General features: G+C 34.1%; 1 protein-coding gene across 1 annotated transcript; it reads left to right on the forward strand.

The window, feature by feature from the left end:
• The first annotated feature begins 540 nt into the window (after window positions 1-540).
• LOC139853902 (uncharacterized) lies at window positions 541-13,910 on the forward strand. The gene is made up of 6 exons (XM_071843241.1): window positions 541-653; window positions 1,521-1,679; window positions 1,802-1,907; window positions 11,227-11,298; window positions 12,559-12,618; window positions 12,728-13,910. Exons 1-6 carry the CDS (start codon window positions 541-543, stop codon window positions 13,700-13,702), a joined length of 1,485 nt encoding a protein of 494 aa, XP_071699342.1. The 3' UTR covers window positions 13,703-13,910.
• Window positions 13,911-19,466: the final 5,556 nt, after the last annotated feature.

Here is a 19,466-nt window from a genome sequence, read left to right on the forward strand (position 1 = left end):
TAGCCTGGGTGGCCACCAAGACTTCCAATGAAGCAAGAGGTCACGGGTTCGATTCCATTCAAGGCAAAATACCTTGGGGCGAGCTCCATTTAGTGACTGATTGACTAGAGGATGCTTTGCCTGGTAGCGGTGGAGGTCTGGCTTGCCGTTTACCCGGGGTTTACCAACTATAGGGGAGCCATTACGGCTCGTCGCTAGGGGGGTTCCTCGTAAAAAAAAAAAAAACATTTAAATTAATAAAAAAACGATTACAATTTATTAAAGGGGGATGATTCTCACACACACTTTTTTGATCCTCACACACCAATTGAGTATTATTAGAAGAGTAAAATCTTAAAATAAGTGTGTGAGGATCAAAAAAGTGTGTGTGAGAATCATTCCCCTTTATTAAAATTCCTAAAAATTAAAAATTACAATAATTAGCAAGTCCTAAAAAATTAAAAATTACAATAATTAGAAAGTCCTAATACAATTACTACTTTATTTTAAAATCATAAAACTTAAAACGTACGATTTATTTCCAACGAGAATCTCGATGAGATGGATCACCTTCATATGGGTCAAATGATACATCATCATCAAATTCCAAATACAGAGAAATTCGATTCGAACGGAAGAGGAGAGTTTCTTTTATACCGTTCCATTGTTCCCCGGTACGAAGGTAGAGAGCGGACAATTCCGGAACACAGTCGTCACAATATAACACGTCTATATGTTCAAACGGTACATTTTTCTTCAAAAATTCAAGCAACTCGTCTAAACAAACGTCTCGAATGTCGATGTCTTCAAACAAAATTTTTGAACCACGTTCGTAATCGTACAATTTGGATTCGTAGTCGAATCCATTTCCGTAATAAACATCATCGGGGGAACTGTCACCATTTTTAAAGATGTGTGTGTGAAGTATGTGTGAAGTGTTTTTTATTTTGAAGTTTATATATATATAATATATATATATATATATATATATATATATATATATATATATATATATATATATATATATATATATATATATATATATATATATATATATATATATATATATATAAACTGCAATGTATTCGTTCAATTTAAAAAATGACCGTTGCACACCGTACTCGAATATGCTTTGATATGAAATATGTGAGGGCGATGGTATGCAGGGCGGACGAGGGCGGTCGAGGGCGGCACCAATGCCATCGGCGCCCTAAGATGAAATCCACGATGACATAGTCTATAACACTCCGTTGGGATTGGTCTAATGCAGTGTATTCTTTTAATGATCTTTAATAATCATTATACAACACATAATATCCAACATTTGTGAATTACGGAGTAGGTCGGCTTTTTTTTACCTGACCAACTTCTTCTTTGTTGGTTGGGTGTCGGGTCTTTCTTTGCCGATCAGGTTCTTCTTTGCGCTTGTTTACCTTGGTTTTTTGTGACGTTCACTTGCCATGGGATCTTTACCAGATTGTGGTTCTCGAAGGGTATCAGTTTCTTTACCCTGATGTTTTTTTTTTTTTTTTTTTTGGCAGCGTGCCGGTAGAAACTGGCGGTTTGTTTTGTGGAGGCGATCAGTGCTCACCCGATTGTCTCCCTGTTTTTCTGTATATCGTTTTTCTGATATGCGTAGGATCAGTGGTCACCAACGTTCTTACTAGTGATTTTCGTTCTCGTGGTGCCGGTTTTAAATTGTATCCATGTTATAGCGTTTAGTCATGTTTTTATTTCCTAGTTAAACGCGATTTTCACCCTGATGATAAGTATAAGGACACCCCGTTTTTATTCACATGTCATACTTGAATTAATAATGCAGTTCTCTGGGGAAAAATTTGGTGATGAGTACTTACGTTGGTGAAATTTGCGATTATAGTGGCGGTTGTGAGATTTTTATATTCGCGCTGTTAATCGAAACTATGCATGTGAGTTTCATACTTTCATATACTTTACGGGCTTATTTGATATGGGTAATTATGAAGGTATTTCGTATGCCCGAGAGACATATTAAATTAATGTGGCCAACATGTTATGATCCAAGTCGGGTCATACCCAATAACAAGCTTACCGACACCTTATACGTATTAATAATAACGAATGGATCGTTAAATAAATACGCGACACTTGGACTTCAGAAAATCGGTTTTCTGAAATGTTATCACTTGAGATAAATTATTTGGATAATTTATATATTAAGGATTTAATTATTTAAAAGGTTAAATAATTAAGTTGTGTTTATATTTATAAAAGGTTTATAAATATACAATTTACAAGTAACAATATATGGGCATTTTTCTTTACAAGTATTATCTAATTTGCAAGTAACACTTTGGTTAAAGAATCCCCATGGGGGACGGCATTTACATGCCCCAAGGAAGAACCCATGCTCATTTTATTCTTGTTACTTTTGATACATGACACATTCCTTAATAACATGCAAGATTCATTAACCAAGAAGTTGACCAACTCATTCTTAAGTTTGGTTTTGAAAAACATTTTCTGGCACTCCCAAAACTGCTTGCTGCTGCCGGTTCTTTAAGGAAAGAAAAAGAGGAGTTTTGCTTGCAAAATCAAGTGATCAAGTGCTCTTAAATCCTAACCAAATCAAAGACAAAGGTGTTGGGATCATAGCTTGGGGTATGCAACACTTGAGGCTTCAAGTTAGAGGCTAAGTTCATCAACTTTCTGCTCAAATCAGTGTTGCTGCTGATTGGTTTATTCAAGTGCAAAAAGAAGTGGTTTCAAGCTTGGATAGCAAGGTTATAAAGGCTTAAAGGTTCAACCAACTCAAGGGTGTGTTGAAGCATTATTTCTTCATCATCTTCTTGCATCAAAACAGCCCTTAAACTTAGTTTAAGGAGGTATAAAACACTCTTCCTTCTCTTGTTAATATGTAAGCATAATGTTCACAACTTGATCCATGAGATTTAGCTTTAAATTGGTTAAAGTTTAACAAGTAAAACTTGATAATTACACGCTTCCGATTATAATGATTCTTAAAAGGTTTTAAGACTTATGAAACTTGTTAAATTCCAACAATGGTATCTAGAGCCGAAGTTGTTGAAATATGCTTCGAATTGTTGTTTTAAAACCCATCAACTTTGCATTCTAAGTACATGCATGAAAGAAGAATGCAAAAATCATGGGTTTTGGGAGGGTGTTTGATGAATGCCGAATTGTTAGGGCTCCAAAATTGGGTTTGGGCTCTTGCATTTTGGTCACAATTGGTTGCATGTTGATGTTCACAATCCTAGCCTTGACCGTGTGTTGATTGCATGCTATATTTGGTTGATTTATGATTCATTTGGTTTGTAATTATAATTATTCAATGGCATGTAATATTTGTTCAATTGGTATATAATAATTCATTCATAAGGCTATGTAATTTTATTTTATATTTGGTATGTAAAATAGATTAGGTTGTATTTTCATTTTCTAGAAAAATGTATTAGGATACATATTTTGTAAAATGAAGATACAAGATGATGAATGAAGACTTGAAGAACACAAGTAGCATTTGGATGCAAGGTTAAGTGGGAGATTGGAAATCTCTTGCTTTGTGTTGAAAACCCTTACCCGGTGACATTTGTTTTCGGCTAAACAAATGTCCACCTAAATGGCTAGATTGTGAACATACTTATTTTCCATGTGTGGTTGTTTGTATGTTTATGGATTGTATGTTTGATTGTAACAAATTAATCACACAAGTTAACAACAAACATAGCGACAATTTAATTGGTTAAATTAGACGTATTAACGACATGCAAAACGGCAATTTAATTGGTTAAATTAAAAGCAACTAAAGACCTAAATAAATGGTTATTAAGAACAAGAAAAGGATCACATATATATAAAATGGTTTATATCAAGTAATTGGCAAATTACAAGACTTGAAAATGGATTTCAAATGAACCATACACTAAATGCATGTTGGCGTATGGCATAAATGTTTTCTTAAACTAGAATTAACGAAAACTTAAAATCCCTTAATCGACAAGGTAAACAAGTTTAACGCCATCCTTTTGTGGGACACTTAAACATAGTAGGAAACTCATAATGGGATAAAGGTCACCTAACCGTTATGAGCTAACTAATATGGTTAAGGTAAAATTCGCATGCTTGTGGGATAAAGGTCACCTAACCACTTTTATGTTAATTTTACATGTTTACACAAGTAGGACGACTTGATTTGAGAATCATGAACTTAGGGTCACCGAAGCATGAGGAACAAATAGGCGTTGATGGGATAAATATGCCATGCAAAAGGATTGCATGATCCCATAATTTAGAAGTTGCAAAAGGATTGCAATTGTCATATAAATGACTACCTAGCTAAATCAAATAACGGGATAAAGGTCACCTAACCGAAATTTGATTTACCGTTGGATTCTAATATTTAATAAAACAATTATATATAAAAGGGTATTATTTATTAAATTTAAAATCGATACTTAAATGAACTTTGTTAATTTTGTAGATGGCCGCAAATAACAACAACATGCAAAATGCACCACTTAACCTAAACAACCTATCATTAAGGTCTCTCCTCGAGAAAGACAAACTCAACCATACGAACTTTATGGATTGATTCCGCAATCTTAGAATTGTCCTCAAACTTGAGGATAAGGCGTATGTGTTGGAAGACCCCATTCCCGATCAACCCGACGAGGATGATACGGAAGGCATGGCTTATTGGGATAAGTATTGCGCCGATTCGGTGCAAGTCGCTTGCCTAATGCTTGGGACTATGATACCCGAACTCCAAAAGGATTTCGAACATCATAGTGCATATGACATGATTACGCAATTGAAGGAGATGTTCCTTCAACAAGCACGTGTCGAGCGCTTCGAAACGGTTCGAGCGTTACATGCATGTCGTATGGATGACACCCAATCCGTATCCTCTTATGTCCTCAAAATGAAAAGCCTTATTGATCGCGCAAACCGCCTTAATCTCAACATATCTAATGAGTTAGCCACTGATCTTATCCTAAACTCCCTGTCAAAGAGGTTTGACCAATTTGTAATTAATTACAATATGAATGGGATGGATAAGACCATTGGTGAACTTCATGGCATGTTAAGGACGGCCGAAACTAGCATGGGTAAGAGGGCTTCACCCGTGCTGATGATCAATGATGGTGGGTCCAAAGGTAATAACACCTCTAAGCCAAAGGCGGTTAAGAGGAAAGGACCCGCCAATCAAGGCAAGGGAAAGGGGAGGATGGTTACCCCAACCAAAAACAAGAACAAGAAGCAAAAGGTTGCAGGACAAGCAAACCCCAAGGAAGACCCGTGCTTCGGTTGCGGTGAAATGGGTCACTGGAAACGCAATTGCCCGATCTACCTTAAGGAGTTGAAGGAAAAGAGGGATGCGGGGCAATCCTCAGGTAACATATATATGGTATATATAGAGCTTAGTATTACTTCTTCTAATACATGGGTATTAGACACTGGATGTGGAACTCACATTTGCAATTCTTTGCAGGGGTTCAAAAGAAGTAGCAAGCAAACGGGAACATCAAGTCTCTTTATGGGTAATGGAGCCAAAGTGCAAGTGAAGGCTCAAGGAGACTTTGTATTAAAACTTCCAAGTGGTTTGGAACTTATTTTGAACAATGTTTTGTATGCACCGGATTTATGTCGAAACATTATTTCAGTTTCCCGTTTAAAACAATGTGGTTTTTATCTTAATTTTGTTAATGATGATATCCACGTTTATTTAGATAATGTATTTTATTTTAAGGCTTCGCCTTCAAATGGAATTTATGAATTGGTTCATGATGACACATCATCTAGTAGCTCAATATACCATACTAGCACCAAGAAACTCAAAAGGGATTTGAGTGATTCCTACTTATGGCATTGTCGCCTTGGTCACATAAACAAGAATCGAATGCATACACCCCAAAAGAATGGTCTTTTGAAATCAAATGAACTAGACTCGTTTGATGTATGTGAATCTTGTTTACAAGGCAAAATGACTAAAGCACCTTTCAAAGGGACCTACGAAAGGGCTAAGGACTTATTGGGATTAATACATTCGGATGTATGTAAACCCTTTAAGCCCATAGCTAGGAATGGTGAAAGATACTTCGTTACTTTCATTGATGACTTCAGTCGTTTCGGATATGTCTACTTGTTAAGACATAAGGACGAAACTTTTGAAGCATTCAAAGAGTATCAAAACGAAGTACAAAATCAACTCAATAAGACTATTAAGGTACTTCGAACCGATAGAGGAGGTGAACACCTAAGCGATGCCTTCCAAGATCATCTTAGAAGTTGTGGGATTATCTCGCAACTTACTCCTCCCGGGACACCACAGCTTAATGGTGTGTCCGAAAGGAGGAACCGAACCCTAATGGATATGGTTCGATCTATGATGGCTAGAAGCTCGTTACCTCTATCATTCTGGGGTTATTGTCTATGCTCAGCGGCTCGTATTTTAAATATGGCCCCAACCAAGAAAGTGGAACGAACACCTCATGAGATGTGGTTTGGAAAACCTCCATCTCTATCATACTTAAAGGTATGGGGATGTGAAGCTTACCCTAAGCGTTACGTCCCTAATAAGTTGAATGCTCGATCCACGAAGTGTATCTTCATAGGATATCCCAAGGATGATATGGGATACTATTTCTATGATCCTTCCGAGCAGTTGCTCGGAAGGCTGAATTCCTTGAAACTAAGTTCCTAATGGAAGGCAAAAGTGAAAGGAAGATAGATCTTGAAGAGATTCAAGATCAAGTAGATGATACACAATTGGCTGACACTAGCACTCAACATGAAAATGTTGAGAGTGATCAGATGGATGATCAAAATACACAAGACGTTCGCAGATCTGGTAGGATTAGTAATCCTCCTGAGAGATATGGGTTTCTCATGGATGGTTGCTATGTGGTTGATTTGGATGAACCAATAAACTACCAAGATGCTTTATCAAGGATTGATAAAGATAAATGGCAGGAAGCCATGAATGCTGAGATGCAATCCATGTATGACAACCAAGTTTGGGAACTTGTTGCGCAACCTCCTGGCTCTAGGCTAGTTGATTGTAAATGGCTGTTCAAAATGAAAACCGACATACATGGAAACTTGGATACATATAAAGCTAGACTTGTAGCAAAAGGTTTCACTCAAACTCAAGGGGTTGACTATGATGAAACTTTTTTGCCTGTGGCGATGCTAAAGTCTATTAGGATATTACTTGCCATTGCTGCTCATTATGATTATGAAATATGGCAGATGGATGTCAAGACCGCTTTCCTAAACGGACATCTTGAGGAAGATGTCTATATGGTTCAGCCTGAGGGTTTTGTTGATCCGAAATATCCTAAAAAGGTATGCAAGTTAAAGAAGTCAATCTACGGATTGAAACAAGCATCTAGAATGTGGAATCATCGTTTTAATGAGGAGGCCAAGAAATTTGGCTTCATTAAAAATGGTGATGAAGCTTGTGTATACAAGAAAGCTAGTGGGAGCACTATCATGTTCCTTGTACTATATGTGGATGATATATTGTTATTTGGAAATGACATTCCGGCAATGCAAGGTGTTAAAACTTGGTTAAGCAAATGCTTCTCCATTAAGGATCTTGGAGAAGCACAATACGTTTTGGGGATTGGGATCTACAGGGATAGATCCAAGAAACTGATAGGTTTAAATCAAAGTGCATACATTGAAAAGATCTTGAAAAGGTTCAAGATGGAGAACTCTAAGAAAGGTTTGGTACCTATTCAAAGGGGAACACTTCTCAGTTCATCTCAGTGCCCCACCACGAAAGATGAACAGGAGAGAATGAAGAAAGTCCCATATGCTTCTGCTATTGGGTCAATCATGTATGCAATGATATGCACTAGACCGGATGTGTCATGCGCTCTTAGCCCGACAAGTAGATACCAGAATAACCCAGGAAACAGTCATTGGATTGCTGTTAAAAGTATATTGAAATACCTTAGGAGGACTAAGGATATGTTTCTGATATATGGGTCTGGTGAGGAGGAACTCGCTGTAAAGGGTTACGTAGACGCGAGTTTCCAAACTGATCGAGATGATTCTCGATCACAATCCGGTTATGTCTTCACATTAAATGGAGGTGCGGTCTCTTGGAAGAGTTCAAAACAGGATGTTGTTGCATTATCCACTACAGAGTCGGAGTACATTGCCGCCTCATTGGCAGCACAGGAAGCTGCATGGATGAAGAAATTCATCGACGATTTAGGAGTGGTCCCTTCCATTCAGGACCCTCTTGAGATCTTTTGTGACAACGAGGGTGCGATTGCCCAAATCAAGGAACCTCGTGCACACCAAAAGACCCGTCACATTGAGCGGAGATTCAACTACATAAGGGATGAAGTTGAAAAAGGAAAGATATGTATTCGCAAGGTTCACACAGATCTTAATATAGCGGATCCACTCACGAAGCTCTTACATGGAGCAAAACATGAAGGGCATGTTAGTGCTTTAGGGCTTCGATATTCTAGTGATTGGTTATGATCTGTTTTAAGTATTGTACCGGAACGAATTAGTTCAAACTCATTAATATAACTATGGTGTTAATTCTGAGTCATGTTCCTATTTTGCATATTTCAACCATGAATAAGCAATTATTCTAAATTCCGTAGTCGATCACATTTGTGGGAACAAGTGTGAGGTTTAGACTATTATGAACTTGGATTGGTATACATTCATAGGTTGAATGTGGGGCAGGTTTGCTACCAAGGTTCATAGATATTTGTGGGATACAAATATTGGAAGACCCGCTCTTAAGATTTACTGTATAGAGCCTTTGTGGTTGATCACATGTAATCTTGAGTAAAGGCGAATATCATTGTATCCTCTGACCTGAGATACATATTGGGTTCGGATATTCACCAAGTATTGTGCCTTGATTCTTTCCTTCGCTATTCTGAAATATGGTAGTACATAAGGGAGAACTCAGGTATAATGTAAAGTGTATATCTTGGACGTATGTAGTCAAGATGGAATTTGTCCCTCTTATTCGTTGAGAGTCAGATGTCTAAGGCCTGATAAAGTTAAATCTATAAGAGAGTGATCACTCTGTATCTCTTGGAATTAACATGACATCTAGGACGAAAGGAAATAATGATAGATTCACCTATTCATGTTCGAGACGGGAACTCGAAAAGGATGATGTTATTGAATGGCACAAAGTCATAACATATTGGGGGTGATGGACGGTCGTTAGGTGGTATCCGTCACTTGCACTAATTTCTTATGTTTCTCGTGCAAGTGGGAGATTGAAGGTATTTCGTATGCCCGAGAGACATATTAAATTAATGTGGCCAACATGTTATGATCCAAGTCGGGTCATACCCAATAACAAGCTTACCGACACCTTATACGTATTAATAATAACGAATGGATCGTTAAATAAATACGCGACACTTGGACTTCAGAAAATCGGTTTTCTGAAATGTTATCACTTGAGATAAATTATTTGGATAATTTATATATTAAGGATTTAATTATTTAAAAGGTTAAATAATTAAGTTGTGTTTATATTTATAAAAGGTTTATAAATATACAATTTACAAGTAACAATATATGGGCATTTTTCTTTACAAGTATTATCTAATTTGCAAGTAACACTTTGGTTAAAGAATCCCCATGGGGGACGGCATTTACATGCCCCAAGGAAGAACCCATGCTCATTTTATTCTTGTTACTTTTGATACATGACACATTCCTTAATAACATGCAAGATTCATTAACCAAGAAGTTGACCAACTCATTCTTAAGTTTGGTTTTGAAAAACATTTTCTGGCACTCCCAAAACTGCTTGCTGCTGCCGGTTCTTTAAGGAAAGAAAAGGAGGAGTTTTGCTTGCAAAATCAAGTGATCAAGTGCTCTTAAATCCTAACCAAATCAAAGACAAAGGTGTTGGGATCATAGCTTGGTGTATGCAACACTTGAGGCTTTAAGTTAGAGGCTAAGTTCATCAACTTTCTGCTCAAATCAGTGTTGCTGCTGATTGGTTTATTCAAGTGCAAAAAGAAGTGGTTTCAAGCTTGGATAGCAAGGTTATAAAGGCTTAAAGGTTCAACCAACTCAAGGGTGTGTTGAAGCATTATTTCTTCATCATCTTCTTGCATCAAAACAGCCCTTAAACTTAGTTTAAGGAGGTATAAAACACTCTTCCTTCTCTTGTTAATATGTAAGCATAATGTTCACAACTTGATCCATGGGATTTAGCTTTAAATTGGTTAAAGTTTAACAAGTAAAACTTGATAATTACACGCTTCCGATTATAATGATTCTTAAAAGGTTTTAAGACTTATGAAACTTGTTAAATTCCAACAAATTAGTCATTAGTAATGTATAGTTAATATTATCAAATGTGAATAAAAAATGGAGTATTGTTATTTTTTTAACAGAGTTATAACATAAAAGTAACGAGCCTCTTTTAAATTAACTTGTGATAAACAAATCTTTAAACGTCAAAATAAAAATATGTTACCTTTTATAAGAAATTGAGGTAAAAAGATTACCTTTGATGAAATTTGCTTTTTTGAGTTCCATTTTAACAAGTTTGTTATTGTGGTAACCGGTAAGTTTGTTACTCTAGTATTAAAAACTTGGATAAATTTCATTAAAAGATAACTTTTTTATCTCAATTTTCTTATGAAAATTAACCTATTTTTATTTTGACGTTTAAATAATTGTTTTCTCACATGTTAATAAAAAAATCGTTATTTTTTAAGTTAGAACTCCGTTAAAAAAATTAACGATACTCAAATTTTTAAATTTACATTTGATAAAATTAACAATGCATACTACCTAAATCGAATGAGTTCTTAAAGTATATGAAAGTATGAAACTTCCCTACACCCCTATCTCACCTCCCTTTTAAAGCCTTTCGAACCCATAAAGAATCTTAATTTTATTATTTCTCTATGCCAAACACCACCTATCAATAAAAATGGCGAATCGTCGAACAGCAGCTATTCTGTCGCACAAACCTCGCTTTATCTCATCATTCTTCCTTGTAAGTTAATCGCAGCTTCTACATATATTTATATATTCTGAGTGTTTGGTTCGTGTATATCCAATTTTAGGGTTTCGTTGTCTATTTAAAATACAACATTCAGTAACCTTCCATTGTTCTAGCTTTAATTAGGGTTTAAGAATTTTACGCTAAGTTCAAATTGATTTTATGGCTTTTGTATATTAGATTATGAATTTTTATATGATATGAGATATAATACGTGTTATCTGCAGCAGCGATGGTTTGGTACTTCAATAGCAGTAGGCGGATTATCGCATTCTTCATTATCATCTGTTAAACCTAAGGCAAGGTTTTTTTGTTATTGTACAACTGCTATTGCAATTATTATCTTTATTAATTTATTTATGGAAATGTATGTATGTTTTTTAGCTCAATGTTAATTTGAGCCTGAGAATTAGAATAAGGATGATTGTGTGACAATTACAACACTTTGATACAAGTTATTGGTAGCATTAGGAGTTAACGACAAATAGGTTGATGATGTATTCATACATGGTTGGTATTTGGTAAACACAATCCTGCAGCCCTGAACAAATTGATATAGGTTGATGAGACCAACACGAGTATGGATTAGTGCGACAAGTCACGTATGTAGGTTAAAACGTTCATTCTTAAGGGTCATGAATGCCACATTTTCATTGGGTGCTAGCTCTTTGTTTCTTTTTGTAACGTTAATCTCCGTTGGCCTGTACCTCCCCAATGACCTATTGGTATGAGTATAATCTTTAAACCATTTCATTACAAACATAAACTGAATTTGGGTGTGTAGGTTTTTCCTCATCGATGTTATCACACCTTTTGGTTTATCTTCACATCCTTTATACTTGTGTGATCCAGAATCCAGAATCAACACCCCTTGCAGTGTAATCTTTTTCAGAACAACAAATAACCACCTATTATTTCCACATTTTGTTTCTAGTGAAACTTGAACTAATGTTATATGTTTCTCATGTTTGTGAGACTTTTGATATACCAGTTACCGGGTCTTACCCTAATGTTATTGATCCTATGTTTCTATAGTTACACATGTTTTTGTTCTCCTCTATTACAGTTGAATACAAATAACACTGTTTCATTACAACTCACCAAGTCAACTCATAATCAGTTCATTGACTTAAAAGGTAGCCCACTTTCAAGTTGCTTCAGACAATAAGAATGACCTGTTTGCAGTCGTCATCATTGGGTGCTAAGTTAGAAAATAAAGTAGTTAGCTTCATACACTGTCATTCAGCTTAACAAATCACATGTTATTTTGCATAAAAACTGTTTACACGGTTCCCTTCCTTACTACCCAGTACCCATAGCCCAGTTCAATACGTTTGAAACTGTCAGCCAAAGTGACTACTATTTAAACTGAAATTTATGTTGCTTGCATTAAATTTCTATCAAGGTTTTTCTAATCATGGTGTATATTATATATTGTATTAAAATCTTAAAAAGAATAGTACTATAGTAGATAGTTTTGATGTGGTTATTAAAGTAAAATCTTGAAATTGAGAATTAGTTTGTTTAGTATCGCTCTTCAACTTCGATGATTTTCACAGGTGATGGATGCACCCCCTAAAATTTTACCTGTCGAGAATCATAAATTACCGCATGATCAGGTCTCATTTTCAACATATTTTCTCATTAATTTTGCTCTTTGTTTGATAATCTCATTTTGATGTATTCTTAACTTCTCTTGTATGTTCCTTTTCACTCCAAGGGTATCAGTTATCACCAACCAACTGTCAAGATCTATTTAGAGCATGGGGATGTAATAACGATGAAATAGCACAAATCCTTAAACGTATGCCATCTCTCTACAATGCAAATTTAGATAAACTTCATTCTAAACTCAGAATACTTAACGGTCTTGGATTCAACTCTTCAGACTTGGTCAAAATGATTAGTTGTAGACCCCGTTTTCTAAGATGTAGATTCAACCATTGTCTTGATGAGCGCGTTCGGTACTTAAGTAAGTTATTCGGGTCAAAAGAAACACTTCAAAAGGCCATTCGTAGAAACCCGTCTATTCTTACTTATGACTTAACAACGATGATAAAACCAACGGTGGAGTTATACAACTCTATGGGTATAACAGGGAATGACTTAACATTAATGATTCTATCTCGACCTACAATAATACCTCGTACATCACTAAACGCTGAGAAATTGGAATACATTAGAAGAACAGGAACATCTAAGGATTCAAAAATGTACAAATACGTGGTGACCCTTATGGCGATTTCACGTTTAGAGACCATTCGAGAGAAAATAGCAAACTTGGATAAGTTTGGGTTTACGGAAGACGAGGTTTTTCGTCTCTTGGGTAGTTCACCACTTGTATTGACTTTATCGGTTGACAAAGTTCAAAGAAACATGACATTTGTGGTGGCGTGTATGAAACAACCTGCAAAGGTTGTCCTTAGTCACCCGTTTTTACTTTTTAATAATCTTGAAACGGTGATGAAACCACGAATGAGTTTGGCTGCAAAGATAGACGATATGTGTTTAGCTCCAAGAATTGACGGGCCGAAAGTGTTAACTGCTTTGAGGATGACCGAAAAGAGATTTGTGAAGGCGTTTATTAGTTGTCACCCTCCCGAAATTGCAAAGGAATTGATGGAATGCTATGAAGATGCTAAACGATGTAGACGATTAGGTCAAGAATCAAAAAAGATTTCACATAAAGGGTTTCCTTTTTGAGATGCTCCATGAGGCTTAATTTTTATACTTGATGTGTTTGGTTCGTATAAAATCATTTGATGTTTTAGAGTTGGTGTTAATTTTGTTTTTTGTAACTTCAGATTAGCAAACAAGTTAGATTTACATGGCCACGATTTCAAATTTCAAGATTATCATGGCATTATGTCAATGTAAAGTTATATTGTTTGGTTCCATTTCTTGATATTGCAATGCCAAGTTATTGTTTGGTTCCATTTTGAATTGAAGTGCTAAACTTTTTGAAAACTGTCCCCAAATTTATGGGTTTGATTAATTTTAATCTCATACTGGTATTTTCGCTCGTTTTGATTAGGGGTGTTAATCGGTTCGGTTTTTCGGTTTTGAAGCTTTTAAAATCAAAACCGAAAACCAAACTGAAATCGAATTCAAATATCAAAACCGAAACCAAACCGAAAACCGAATTTGAATTCGGTTTGGTTTCGGTTAAAACCGAATTCAACTTTCAAAGTCAATTTTTTACTTTTTTTTCTCACAAGATGAACAAACATTATCGTATTAACTTTGTAATATATCATAACATAATAAACTAAATATATAATCAAACGCATATATACGAATTTACAAAATACAATAAGCTTATAAAATATCATAATACAACACATATTATATCAACAAAATAAAGAAAATCAATAATCACGAGAATGTCGATTTGAATTGATTACATGTATAAGAACGTGAAAAGAAAGAAATTAGAACAAATATGAATTGATTAGAAAAAATTACGCCGTTGGTACCTGTGGTTTGTTCACATTTTTATCACAACACCTGAACTTTATTTTTTGCGTAGTTAGTACCTCAGTTTTTTGTAACTTGCGTAGTTAATACCCAATGCTAACTGCCGTTAATTAATAACGTCTAAACCCTCACATGTGCCTCGCATATGAGGGCAAATTCGTCCCTTTAACAAATCTGTAAAGATAGAGAAGAGACAGGAGGATAGTTGTTATAAACAAAAACACCCAAATATTCATTGAAGTTACAAAAGGATGATTGTCTATACAAACATATGCAAAGATCGAAGTGATTGGAGGGTTTTGTTTTTTTAAAACTACTCAGGCAAACATCAATCTTTATGGATTTAAATTAAGGCTCTTCTTTACGGATTCATTGAGGCAAGTGTATTAATCTCAATAGTTCATATTAAATTTGAATTTCACATATTTTCCTAGATGAACTTTATATATATGTATAAAAAATCAACTATATTTGAATTGGGTTATCTTAATGTTTGAATTTTAATCGTGCCTCATGTATCAATTAAATAAATCTGAAAGTGTATTTGCTAAGTTAGTTTAGGTTATGAACAGGATGTCAAGGAGTGTTGTGAAGAGAACAAGTGATGAGGGTTCTGGAAATGAAGAATTATATAATGATATCAATGTTTTGTCTAAAACTTTGTATAGAGATAATAAAACACGACCTAGGATTGTGAATTCTACAGCTAGTAGTGGATCCAAGTAGGTTGTAAAACCACAATTTTCGGATACAAAGGTCTAAATCTAAAGTTAGTAGTAACGAAGATCGATTTTTAAAAGACAGGAAATCAATTTGGAGTTGGAACAGTTTAAAATCGTTTACACATGTTCGTAACAAGCGGTTAATTGTCATTTCTCTCTTCAAGTCCATGTTCGTAACAAGCGGTTTAATTGGTGTTTCTAAATTAAATTGATGTTTCTCTCTTCAATCGTTTACACATGTTCGTAATAAGCGCTTTAATTGCAGTTCAATTTTGAATTTGGAGCGGCAAGGTTTAAAATCATTCTTTTAATCATTATGTTGAAGATATAAAAGATCTTCATGAGGTTTTACTGGTTTTAAAATCAAAATTATCAGAATCAGTGAGTATGGGTTAAAATAATAAAACAGACGAATATACCCTCACATGCGTGGCACATGTGAGGGGTTATCTGTTAAAACTTAACGACAGGTAGCCTTGGGTACCAACTACACAAGTTTCAAAAAAATTAGGTACCAACTAGGCAAAAAATAAAGTTTAGGTGTTGTGATAAAAATATGAACAAACCACAGGTACCAACGGCATAATTTTTTCAATTGATTATCTAAATAAGATTTAAAATCCGAGTAAACATACTTTGACTTGAAAAGGTAAATTATCTACTCAAATCCTATATCTAACACATAATACATAATACAATAATATTAATAACTAACGTCCAAATTAAATTCGGTTTTCGGTTAACCAAATTTAGAAATTTCAAAACCAAAAACTGAACCGAAAACCGAATTTGAATTCGGTTTTCGGTTTCGCTCGATCCGAAAATCGTTTTACAAATTGGGTTTGAATTTCGATTTGGTGTTCGGTTTAAACGCTTTCAACCAAACCAATGAACACCAATAGTTTTGATGTACCTCTGGAATTTTTTTTCTTAGACATAATTGTTGTAATAGTCCCTGTAATTTCACCCATATTGCTGGCCTAGTCCCGGTGATTTAACCTTAACGGGAATTCACCAGATTCATCATTTTCCAGTTTTTATTGTATATACTTTGCCAATTTTATGCTTTTACCCCCCCCCCCTCCCTTCTTGCATGGTCCTCTTAATTTTACATCACTAGTCCTTTGTTAACTTTAACTAACAACCATTCATTTTTCTTAACTTATATATATATATATATATATATATATATATATATATATATATATATATATATATATATATATATATATATATATATATATATATAAATAATGAAACTTAAATATTTAATACCTTTAAATTTCCGGGTGTTACACCAATAAAATTACGACCATTGATCAACATTTAATTTGATAATATAATACAGTAATTAGGTAATTTGATATACTCATCTTTCAAAAAACTAAAATAACCTTTTTAATCACTTTATTTATTACTCCAATATACCATGAATTAATATTTGAATAATCCTTCAGAGAAATTTAACATTAATTTTGTTCATTTAGTTCATACACGGTTATAAAAACATTAATACTCATGGCGAATTAGAAACGATTATGGCTGTGGCATTAACATTTCATATTTATAACCAGTCAAATGTTTTATTTAATTTAATTACAACAATAAATGTCATGAGTAAGTTAAAAAGAAATGTAGAAACGAGAATATATATATGTCTCAACTATATTTCAAATCCATGTTCCAAGTTCATTCAAAACCACAAACAAATTGCAATTTTACTCAACTCTTCAAAATTTACAATCACAAACGAATAGAGCAAGATAAAGATTTCGGATCGGGAAGCAAGAAAATCTAAACGGGAACGGGAAGTTTTACATATTTAGTTCAATGCTTATTTCGTTTCATTTCGAAGGTAAATCTTAACCAATCTTGAATACTAATCTGTTAGTATGTTGTAGTACCTAATCATCTGATGTTCATATCTCTAATCGATCAGTCGTGCTTCATTATACAAACATTCGGGACGTAAAAGGTTATACTACTACTCCATTATATGCTAGGATTAGATTTGTTAACATCGTAACTTATAACAATTTAGTACAAAGAAGAAAAATATTATAAGATAAATGCTCCTGTACGTGCAACAGAGCGAAGAAGAAGTCGTGATATGATTTTATGATTTTCATCTTGAGTACCTAATATATATGGAATGTGACAATGGGTGTGTTTGGGACACAAGCTTATTGGAGCTTATGGGAGCTTATTGGAGCTTGAGCTTATGATTTTAATAAGCTTCAAGTCATAAGCTTCGTTTGGTAGAAATAAAAAGTAGAGCTTATGGAAATCATAAGCTCTTAAAAAATAAGCTACTTCTAGTAGCTTATGGAAAAAAGTAGAGCTTATGAACTGAAAAATAAGCTCCAGCTAATTTATCAAACACTTACAAAAAATAATAAGCTCCAGCTACCAGCTTTAAAAATAAGCTCCAGCTCCAGCCCCAGCTCTAGCCCATAAGCTCCAACTCCAGCTATCAGCTCCAGCTCCAGCTAGTTTCACCCAAACACACCCAATGATAAATATCATATTTACATTTTCATATACAATATTCCGTATATGTTTTTACATTTTCATATACAGTATTCCGTATATGTTACTGTCTCTCATGAAAAATAGAGTTAGATAATCAAATTAAATACTCCGTATAAATATTAATCATCAAGTGATGTAGCTAATTGAATTAGCTCCATTTTGATCAACATTTTATTCAAGAGAAATACTTTGAATACAATACAATCAAAGTTTACAAAAAAAAAACATTAATAATCAAACTCAACCAATCATATGAGGAGTGAGAATAACAAACATAAAAAATTAAAAAATGATTAAATTATACCATTAGTAGTGGTTAACCTAAAATTATACAGATAGTCCTTTTCTTTTTTAAAATTATACGGATAGTCCATATGGTTTGATAAATGCGTCACGTTGGTCCTATATCTAATAGTTCGCCCCTCAAGCTTACAATCGCTAATTTTTTTCATTAACTTTCCTGACATGCTAAGCACATGAGGGTAGTTTGATCATTTTACCTTTCTCTTTGGTTTTCGTTTGAACTCATCACACATCAAATCGTTTCCTTTTCATCGGCAAATTCATACATTCAAACACATGAGGGCAATTTGGTCAAATACCTATATGCCCAACGTGAGGTTGTTACACATTAGCAACTCGATTAACTTCATGGGATTCCAAAGCATAAATTATGATACTTCATTCTCTTATAATTGGTTGTATATAGTTGACCCAAAGATAAAAATTGATAAAAATACGAAGGGAAACTTGTGATGTGTTTATAGGATTATATTTTGGATCGTATTTGTGAAATGATTGTTTTTGTTAAGTGTTTTACTAAATACCTATTTGGTTATAATATATCGTGTTTTAACGTAATCCTTTAAAGTCTCTATCTTCTAATTTCACTCATAAACACTATCATTGACGTGTATCCGTTTTGTTAGAAATATAAAAGGTAGTGTGAGTTGTGCGTGTTATCATAAACATTGTAAGGAGGTTGTAATGAGGCTATAAATAAAACACTCTTTGATAAAGCACATGAGGATAGTTTAGTCATTTTACCTTTTCTGACACTCTATAATAAAGCACATGATGAAACTTTAAACTAAATGAAATTTTAAACTCTTCTAACTAAATGAAACTTTAAACTCCTTTTTATTTTCGATATGACTCTTTTAACTAAATGAAACTTTAAACTTTTTTAAGCACATGATGTATTTACATAATTCTAATTTCGAATCTATATATAAAAGAATGTTTTTGGCAAGTATTTTACTTAATACCTCTTTAATTATAATAAAAGGTTATTGATTGTTGACGGATTAATAACTTTTACGTAGTGAGTGCATTAGGTAGTTGTAAAGAGTGCATTAGAAGGAGTAAAAAGTTACTATTCATCACTCCTTATCTTTAAATAAAGGGGTAATATATTTTATTTTAAAGTAATATTTTAAAGTGTGTATCTTCATTAGATTTCCATCCATAGACTTAATTATTGACGCTTAATCATTTTGTTAGAAATATAAAATTTGATAGAAATATAAAAGACAACATTGTCCATTTCGTCCATGTGTTTTCCACTTTTTGCTCGTTTCATCCATGTATTTTATTTTCTGCATTTTTCATCCTTAAAAGCATTTTAAAGTCCCAATTTCATCTCTCACCCTGACGAAGGTTAACTAACTGAGTCCGTTAAAACTATTCACATGGACTATACACGTAATCTTTAACTAATTAAAATACAAAAATCA

The sequence above is a fragment of the Rutidosis leptorrhynchoides genome, chromosome 6, assembly GCF_046630445.1.
Source record: "Rutidosis leptorrhynchoides isolate AG116_Rl617_1_P2 chromosome 6, CSIRO_AGI_Rlap_v1, whole genome shotgun sequence".
Taxonomy (NCBI): Eukaryota; Viridiplantae; Streptophyta; class Magnoliopsida; order Asterales; family Asteraceae; genus Rutidosis; species Rutidosis leptorrhynchoides.